At 44.5% G+C, this 9,031-nt stretch overlaps 1 protein-coding gene across 1 annotated transcript; it reads right to left on the bottom strand.

Moving 5' to 3' along the window:
* Positions 1–5,906: 5,906 nt before the first annotated feature.
* On the bottom strand, positions 5,907–8,674 carry LOC129241651 (U3 small nucleolar RNA-associated protein 14 homolog B). Its single transcript, XM_054878094.1, has 2 exons — positions 8,214–8,674; positions 5,907–8,146 (listed from the first exon to the last, which is right to left on the bottom strand). Exons 1-2 carry the CDS (start codon positions 8,604–8,606, stop codon positions 6,008–6,010), a joined length of 2,532 nt encoding a protein of 843 aa, XP_054734069.1. The 5' UTR covers positions 8,607–8,674; the 3' UTR covers positions 5,907–6,007.
* Between the last annotated feature and the right edge of the window lie 357 nt (positions 8,675–9,031).

Genomic DNA, 9,031 nt, shown 5'->3' with positions numbered 1-9,031 from the left:
ACAAGCGTACAAAAATAAAATCAAATGAAATGTCAATGTAGGAAAATGTGTTGGTTGGCGGTATGTTCAGTGACGGATCACTTAAATCCTAAAGGTGTGATCAGACTTTTAGTGGGATACTGCTGTAAAAGGAATGGACAAGGAACAAATTGTATCGGACTAATATTTCAAAGGAATACAAATCTGTTATGTGTAATACAATATATTATTATTGAAGATATTTGTTTTTAAATTTTAATAATTCGAGAAAATTAAATTATGTGGCAAGGAAAAGATGGTAATTAATTAGATTACAGCCCAGGTGCCAAATTTTCCAAAATACTCACTTTAATATCAGTCGACGGAATTTTGTTCAGTGTCAATATTTCAAAAACGGAACTTAATTTTTTTAACCGTTCAAAAAATAATATTCAAATAATTAAAAATATTTAACAATACCTATATTGTAGAACACCGAGAAACTTTACGAACCGACTTGCAACAATACCGAGCATATGAGATAGAAAAACAACGACATGAATTCGCTCAGCCAAACTCCAAATGGGTGAGATGCAACCAGTGTAACGGGTGGTGCCACCTTAAGACCTGTTCAGATCCCACGGCTTCTACCTCACGCAATGACCTGCGTCTTCAGGTCCCTCTCGAACCCGACGAAGCACTTCGACAAGGTGGCAATCACCTATGGTGATTGTACTTTCGTCGGACTCGAAGAGATGCGCGAGCTTATTTAGCCGGCTACACAAACTACTAAAACCAAACAAATATGCACCGCTTGCTTTCTCCAGCGTTGGGGTTCAGGTAGCCATGAAACTAGCAAAAACTTCAAAACCTATTAGTCCCAACGGACTTAACATGCTGATGCTGAAAGTAGAATACCTCACAAAAGTCTTCAACTTGTTACGATCACTCTCATGATTCCTGACAAGTAAAAAGATGATAGAGTGGTCCCACTACTGAAACCTGTAAAACCCGCCAACCAAAGGAGTCCTATCGACCGATAATTGTCTTTTCGCCATTAGTGAAGACGCTTAAGACCTTTCTACTTACACTCTATACGAAACGTCTGACCACAGCTACACATCAGCATAGCTTACGCAAAGACCACAGTACACCACTCACCGCCATAAACACCCAGATCAACCGCGGGTTTAACTACGAGAAGACTGTCGTAGTAGTGTTAGACTTGTCGAAGGCTTTCGATTCAGTCAGCCACTCCACGTCACTAGATGATATTCAACAGTTGACCTTCCCGCCGGGACAGAAGAAGTAATCCGCGAACTATCTGAGTGGTCGGCATTCGTCAGTTATCTTTCGAGACCAAAGTTCAAAACAGAGGAGAATAAAGCAAGGTGTACCGCAAAGTGCTGTCCTTTACACTTGCTTCTTTTACTTCTACACCTCGAAGCTCCCTAACCACCACTGTTGTTGTTGTTCTTAACAGCATAGGTAGCCCTGTCAGTGTAGTCATATCATCGGTCATCTTCGTCTAGCTCATCTAGGGGTAGGCCCAGGAAACATGCTGTTTCGACAGGTTGGGTCCAGAGGGAGAGGGAGGTTAGATGAGTCGGTTTAAGGGGGCATGTGAAGAGGTGGTTAGTGTCGTGCGGGGTACCTTCACATGCCGGACATGTGTTTGGTATGTCGGGGTCGATTCTGGATATGTAGGAGTTTAACCTGCTACAGTATACAGAACGTAGTTGTGCCTGTGTTACACGAGTCTCACGAGGAAGCTGGAGCTCTTCGTCTGCAATAAGGGGTGGTTGGACTCCGATTACGGCATTCACAGGACAGGAGTTCAAGAAGGTGGTAACGGTCTCCCGGTGATTGACTGTCTAAATACTGTCAGGACCAGTACGTTACGGTCAGTTTTGTCCTGGATTTCGTCAGCGTAATCAGGAGGTGTCTCCTGACGTGCCTAGGAGGCGGCTCGGGCTCAAGCAGGTGTCTGCAGGGATGAGACCTGCGGTAACATCCAAGCAGGAACTGCTTGCTGAGCAGTTTGTTGTGCTCCACAACTGGGAGCATTTGTGCCTCGTTATGAAGGTGTTGGATGGGTGACATTAGGAGGCACCCGGTCGCTGTCTGAATGGCGGTATTTTGACAAGTCTGTAGCTTTGTCCACTGCGAATCACTAGTACCAGGCGACCAGACAGGCGCAGCATAGTTAAGAACCGGCCGGCCAATTGCCTTAAATGTCGAAAGCAACAGTTCTTTGTCTTTGCCCCAAGTGCTGCCGGCCAGCGATTTGAGGACCTTGTTGCGGTTTTGGACTTTTGTGGCAATTTCGGTTGTATGCGCAGAGAAGGAGAGCAAGCTGTCAAAGGTTACACCCAAAATTTTGGGGTTATTTACCGTCGGAATTGGTGTATCATCGAATTTTACCTTAAGGGACAGCTTGACCTCCTTTGTCCAGGTTGTAAAGAGGGTCGCCGTTGACTTGGTGGGGGAAAGTTGAAGATTCCTCGCAGTGAAAAAGCGAGAAAGGTCGGTGAGGTAGTTGTTCACTTTGGAACACAGGCCATCGATGTCATTGCCCGACGCCATTATCGTGCAGTCGTCAGCGTATGAGATCAGGGAAACTCCCGCTGGTGGTTGGGGGAGCTTCGAGATGTAGAAATTGAACAGCAAGGGAGAAAGGACACCACCCTGCGGTACACCTTGCTTAATCTTTCTCTGCTTTGAAATTTGATCTCGAAATATCACTGACGAGTGCCGACCGCTCAGATAGTTCGCGGACCACCTCTTCAGCCCTGGCGGTAGTGTCGACTGATAAATGTCATCTAGTAGCGTGGAATGGCTGACTGTATCGAAAGCCTTTTTCAAGTCCAACGCTACTAGGACAGTCCTCTCGCAGAGGCGGTTTTGGTTAAGCCCGCGATTTATCTGGGCGTTTATGGCGGTGAGTGCGGTGGTGGTGCTGTGCACTCGTCGGAAACCGTGCTAATGTGGGGCTGGGGCCAGGTGTTTCGTGTAGAGTGGCAGTAGGAGGGCTTCAAGTGTCTTCACTACTGGAGAAAGGAGAGTTATCGGCCGATAAGACTCCCCTTGGTTGCCGGCTTTCCCAGGTTTCAGTAGTGGGACCACTCTCCCTGCTTTCCACTTGTCAGGGATGATGAGAGTGGCCAGAGGCAGATTGAAAACCCTTGTGAGGAATCCTACTCCCAGGGGTCCCAGATGCTTCAGCATCAGCGCGTTTAAACCGTCAGGGCCAATGGCCTTCGATGATTTCGACTTGTTGATGGCCCCCTGAACCTCATCACCGGAGAAAGTAAGTGGCGCACTGTCGTTCGTCAGTTTGTGCAGCCTTCTGGTAGCACGACGTTTGGTTCTGTCGCCCAGAGGATGCAATATGAAAAGCCGGCTAAAATATCTCACGCATCTCTTTGGGTCCGACGAAGTGCAACCGTTGAAGGTGATAGCCACCTTGTCGTTGTGCTTCGTCGGGTTTGACAGGGACCTAACGGTGGATCAGAGCTTACTCACCCCAGAGGTGAGGTTGCAGGTCTTCAGGTGCTCAACCCATTTAGTCCGCTTATGCTGATTTACCAGTTGCCGGATCTCCAAATTGAGATCCCTTATGCGGGGATCCCCGGGATCGGCCTGGCGTAGGTGGTAACGCTCGTTTGCTAAACTGGCTGCTTCGGCTGGGAAATGAGGACGAATGTCCTTATAGCTTCCAGCAGGAATGAAGCGAGCCGCAGCAGCTGTGAGCACCTTGCGGAATGCGCGTTCGCCTACGCGCACATCAGTGGGGGTGGGAAGAGCGGCGAAGGTGTCCTCGGTGAATTCCGTGAAGCCGGCCCAATTAGCTTTTTTAAAGTTAAAATAGGACCGGTGATTCGCGGAAACAAAGTGGGCAGGTCTTTCAATCGAGACGATAATGGGCAAGTGGTCTGATGCAAGCGATAGCATAGGTCGCCACGTTATACTATTTATCAGACCCGCGCTAGCAATTGTTAGGTCAGGCGAGCTGCTGCAATTGCCCACTACCCTAGTGGGGGCGTCGTCGTTCACTGTGCTGAATGTCGAATCGTCTATCTGCTCTGCCAGTTGCTGTCCCCTACGATCATTTGGCAGGCTTGAATGCCAAAGATCGTGATGCGCATTGAAGTGACCTACAACCAATCGGTTTTCACCTCGGATGAGCGCACCTATATCAGGGTGATATCCTGCCGGGCAGCAGGTGACAGGGGGTATATATATATTATATATTTCGAGCTCGGCATCGCCTGACCGGACAGCTATACCTTGACATTCTAAGGTGCTGTCCCTGCGGTCGATTCCTTCATCGATAAGACGATACTTCACTGAATGGTGGACTATAAACGCTAGGCCACCACCATTGTCTCGCTCGCGATCGTGTCTGTGCACGTTATAGCCATCCCTGGTGATCATAGATGACCTAGCGTGCAGCTTTGTTTCTTGGACCGCAGCTATTTTAATACTGTGCCTGCTCATAAAGTCAACTATCTCGTCGACCTTACTCGTGAGTCCATTGCAGTTAAATTGGAGAAGCTTGAAGCTTCTCGGTGAGGTCTGTGTGATTCGGGTGGTGAGGGACGCGTGGGGTTGTCGACGTTAGACCTGCTGCGCAATCCACTATGGTTGTTGCGGCCAGATGGTGGTGGTCGGCCGAGCCTCCGCGGGCGGTAGTGGGTGCAGAGCTCTGCAGCAGGGATCAACGTAGGCAGTTGTCCACTCACGGGTGGTGCGCAGGCCGGAACATCTCCGAAAATGGCACCAGCCATTGCAAGAATTGCACTGGACTGATACCAGATTCCGAGGTATTATGGCCTGACACACGGAACAGACTGTGCGGGGGACCAGGAGCTGCTGGTTTGTCCCCGCACTGGGGTTGGAGCAGGAAGGAAGGGGAGGGGTTGAAGGGGAGTTGTGTTGCTCCGATAGGCTCCTCACTGTGGAGGTGTGGGTAGTGGTGGCGGTTGGTAGTGCCGGCCTATCAGGGGGTGTGTTAGCCGTGGAGGCATCAGACGCCTATGGCGGGAGCAACACGTGGCCACATACCGTGTGGACCACTCCCTATGTGACTTAAGACCCGAACAGGTCTTAAGGTGACTCCACCCGTTGCACTTGTTACACCTAACCGAGGTGGAGTTCGGGTGAAGCCGTTTGTGGCAGACGCAGCAGTAGAATACTTCTGGCCCAGGGTTGGATTCGAAGAAATTTTTATGGCGATATTTAAAGTAATTAACCACCCGGTTCTGAATTATGCTACACCCGTCTGATCGCCTGGCACTAGTGATTCGCAGTGGACAAAGCTCCAGACCCCTGATGTCCCTGTAAAGTACTCAGCAAGCAATTTCTGCTTGAGTGTTACCGTAGAAATCATCCTTGCAGACATTTTCTAGAGCCTAAGCCACCTGCCAGGCGAGTAGGAGGCATCTCTTCAACTACACTGACGAGAACAAAACACAACTGCAACTACTGCACCGGACATTCATCGGAAGACTCTAACCACCTTCCTAAACTCCCGACCCCCGAATGCCGTTATCGAAGGCCAACCACCAACTATTGCAGGCGATGGGCTTCAGCTGACTGGCGAGACCCACGTAACTTTGGCTCAATTACGGTCTATCCAGAATTGACTCCGACATACTCAATATATGTCCGGTAAGTCCACTCACCCTAACACCCCTCTCTCTCTCTCTGAACCCAACCTGTCGAAACAGCACGTTTCCTGGGTCTACCGTTACATGAGTTATACGATGATGATCGGTGACTACACCGCACTGGCAGGGCCTAGTAAACTGCTACAACAACAAAAACGCCGGAAACCAATCACAAAAGAAAAATTAAAATTTGCGCTGTATTATCTGAAATTTTTCTTAGACTTAGCATTTTGCTCAAGATCGAGATGTATTAAGAGCGTAGTATCACAACATTAATTCCATTCTTTCAATTCCAAACTTCTCAAATATTTTATTATAATTAAAAATTATGTACATTTACAAAATGGACATTTACGTTTTTTACAAAGGTTAGTTCCTTAGTTTATTCGTTTAGTTTTAACAGTTTTTGGTGCAGTTTCTTCTTCCTCCATTCTCGCTATTCTTTTGTCCACAATATGCCTAAGCCGTCGTGGTTGTTTGGTCAATTCTGTTTTATTCATCGGTTCAATTATCTGGCCTTTATGTGTTATAACTGCTGGTCGGGTTAGCATACGGAAAGCAGTCTCTGGAACACAATTCCGTCCAATTGTTGTTCGTATACTCGATTCGTATTCAGCGACAGATGTAAATGGAAAAGGCACATCGGATACTAGATGAGAGCGTAACTGTTTACTTGCTGTCTCATTTATGTACAGACTGCCTTTATTGTCGTCTCGACGTTTTTCCTTCTTGGCTAACTTAAGAACCAGTCTTTTATTTTTGTTAGCCCTTTCTTGTTCCGCGGAAATACCAGCGCCTGCCCAAGAACCCCAACCAGGCATGAATAAATCAATTTCAGCGTCTTTGATCTCAGTTTCCTTAGCTTTATCTCGCGTAAAATCTGCGATAATATCATCATCTTCAAATGCCTGACTGATTGTCATCTGCTGATCCAAAAGCAAACTATTGTCCTCGTCTTCACTACTCATTTCAACATCGTCTGCAGTATGTAATGTATCATTCAAACCAATAAAATTCTTTACATGCTGCTTAATTTTTACATCCGCCAATTTATTTGGATCAATTGTGGCCGGAAGATTCTTGTCATTTGAAGAAGGTATGGGCAGTAGTTCATTTACTTTTGCAGTTTGTTTTGTTTGATCCGTGTCAGTTTCACCTACTATTTCGTTCAAATCAATAGCAGTTTTACTTTCATTTATGTCTTCGTTATTAAGTTCTTCGTCAATCACTGGCGTCTTTGCTTTTGTTTTAAAAGATAGTTCCTTCAAATTATTCAGTTCATCCTTATTCTTTCGATTATTCTTGTTGTTGTTATTCTTCTCTTTTGATAGGGACTTTTCAAGAAGTTTTGCTTTTTTTGCTAATATTTTCATTTTTTTATTCAACCTTTTGTTAATTTTGTCTTCTTGCTTATCAAAAATGCTGTCGATATTAATACTACTACTTTGATCGGGCACATTAGTTGCACTGGTATTCGAAATATCTTCAACTAAAAAATCTCTTGTCTCTCCTTCAGCAATCTCCTGTTTAACTCCATCAGATATTTTTTTGCTCTTTTTGGCGTTTTTTCCTTTTACATTAGTTTTATTCTTTCGCTTAATGCTCTTTTTGCCCGGTTTGATTCCAGCAACATTGGTAATTTTGTTTTCGGTACTTTCAGTTTTTGCCGTCCCATCTTCAGTGCTTTGTTCTTCAACATCAGAACGTTCGCTTACATCTTCAGCTAACATCTTTTTGTACTCATCTAGCATTTTTTCATTTCCATTTCGTTCTAACCAGTATTTCCTCCAATTTTCTCCTTCGGGTTCGGTAGTTTCATCTGCCTTCTGAACGCTTCCTACACGTGTCCAGGGATTAAATGGATCAACGTCATTCACATTCTTTTCTATTTCCATTTGTGAGAATTCTGCTCTATTGTCATCTTCATTTTCATCGTCGCTATTATTTTTCTTTTCAGTTAACTGTCGACTGATCTGTAACTGTTCAGCTAAATCCTTTCGTACGTCCTTATCGTATTTGGCACGTATCTGTAAATTTTTTGCCCAAGTTCCGGTATTCTTATGACGTAAACTAGCTCTTTCCAACACTCGGCTCTTTTCTAATTCATGTAACTTTTCCAAAGCAGCTTCTGGATTAGTTTTTTGCAAAATCTCAAACTGTTTGATTTGCTCGTGCATTTTTTGTTTTTTCATTAATTTATGATACTTTTTTGATTTAATTTTATTCTGTTTGCGTGCTTTCAGCGACTTTTGCGACTCCCTCACTTTCAGATATGCCAACTCTTTACGGCGCGCAATAAGCTCATCGCGAGTTAGTTTTTTCTTCAACAACTCTTCTTCACGTTTCGCAAGCTCGTCTTCATTCTCTGTATCACCTGCCAATGCACGCTTTGCGGCTTTTAATCGCGCATGTTCTGCTTCCAACTCGAGCGCCAATTCAGATTTAATCGACCGTTTCAATGGTCCACGATGTATAGATGTATCTATGTATATAGTTTCTGAACGTAAAGGAAACACCTTAATAGAGAGAAATAAATACAACTAATTCCTACTGTGTCTTTAAAAAATACTCATATTCACATACTTGTGTCTCTGCATTACGATTTTGCGCCACAACTGCGTCCCAGCGCTCCAAGTCTTTCTTTGCCTTGTCATAGCCGATTCCTCGCTTAAGACGTTCCGCTTGTGGCTTTTCCAGTGGCTTTTCAAGCACTTTTTTCGAAGACTGCGCAACCTTAAATTGTTTTCCAGCATCTATATGACGTTTGGTTGTTTTTAACACCTGGACAATGTCAAGTAAGCCAACAGGATGACGTACATTGGACTCATCCACCGGTTTAACCAACTGAAACTCATCCTGCTGCCGTATAGGTTCGTTACGGGTGGCCTTCCTTACATGTTGGACTTTGCCGAGATTGCTTATGCCTTGTAAAAGTTTCTTGTGCACTTTTGGATTGAACTGCTCTTCGTCGCTCATGGTAATATTTAAACAAAAAATGTAGATAAATAGAAACACATGCGTTCACGAACTGTCTGTCATACCTTTTCAACTTTTGACAATAAATTGTTGTAGATTCATTGCACAGTGTTGCATTATATTAGCACTGTTCACGTACTATTGGATAGCAGTTGTTGCACATTATCGCATTTAAAAAGCATTGAACTTTAATAAAATAGGGAGGTAACATTTAATTGTCAAGGGGATTTTAAGTTTTTACTACATAACATTTTTTCCTTCAATTCACCAGTAAACAGTTGTTTACAAGCATGTTAGAGAAAAACAAGTTGTGATTTTTTTAATTAAATACAAATTATGGGAATTAATTACGAAATATTTTGAAAATATAACGAACAAAAAATTTTCGAGTTTGTAAATTTAAGCAATAAGAATGCCACAATCGT

This window comes from Anastrepha obliqua, chromosome 3, assembly GCF_027943255.1.
Source record: "Anastrepha obliqua isolate idAnaObli1 chromosome 3, idAnaObli1_1.0, whole genome shotgun sequence".
Lineage (NCBI taxonomy): Eukaryota > Metazoa > Arthropoda > Insecta > Diptera > Tephritidae > Anastrepha > Anastrepha obliqua.
The sequence above is the reverse complement of the archived record's forward strand: the minus strand, read 5'-3'. Positions and strand labels throughout refer to the sequence as shown.

Coding starts and splice junctions, on each gene's coding strand:
- LOC129241651 (XM_054878094.1), bottom strand. CDS start 8,606: ATGAGCGACGAAGAGCAGTTCAATCCAAAAGTGCACAAGAAACTTTTA. Junction 8,147..8,213: donor ATCGTAATGCAGAGACACAA/GTATGTGAATAT, acceptor CTCTCTATTAAG/GTGTTTCCTTTACGTTCAGA.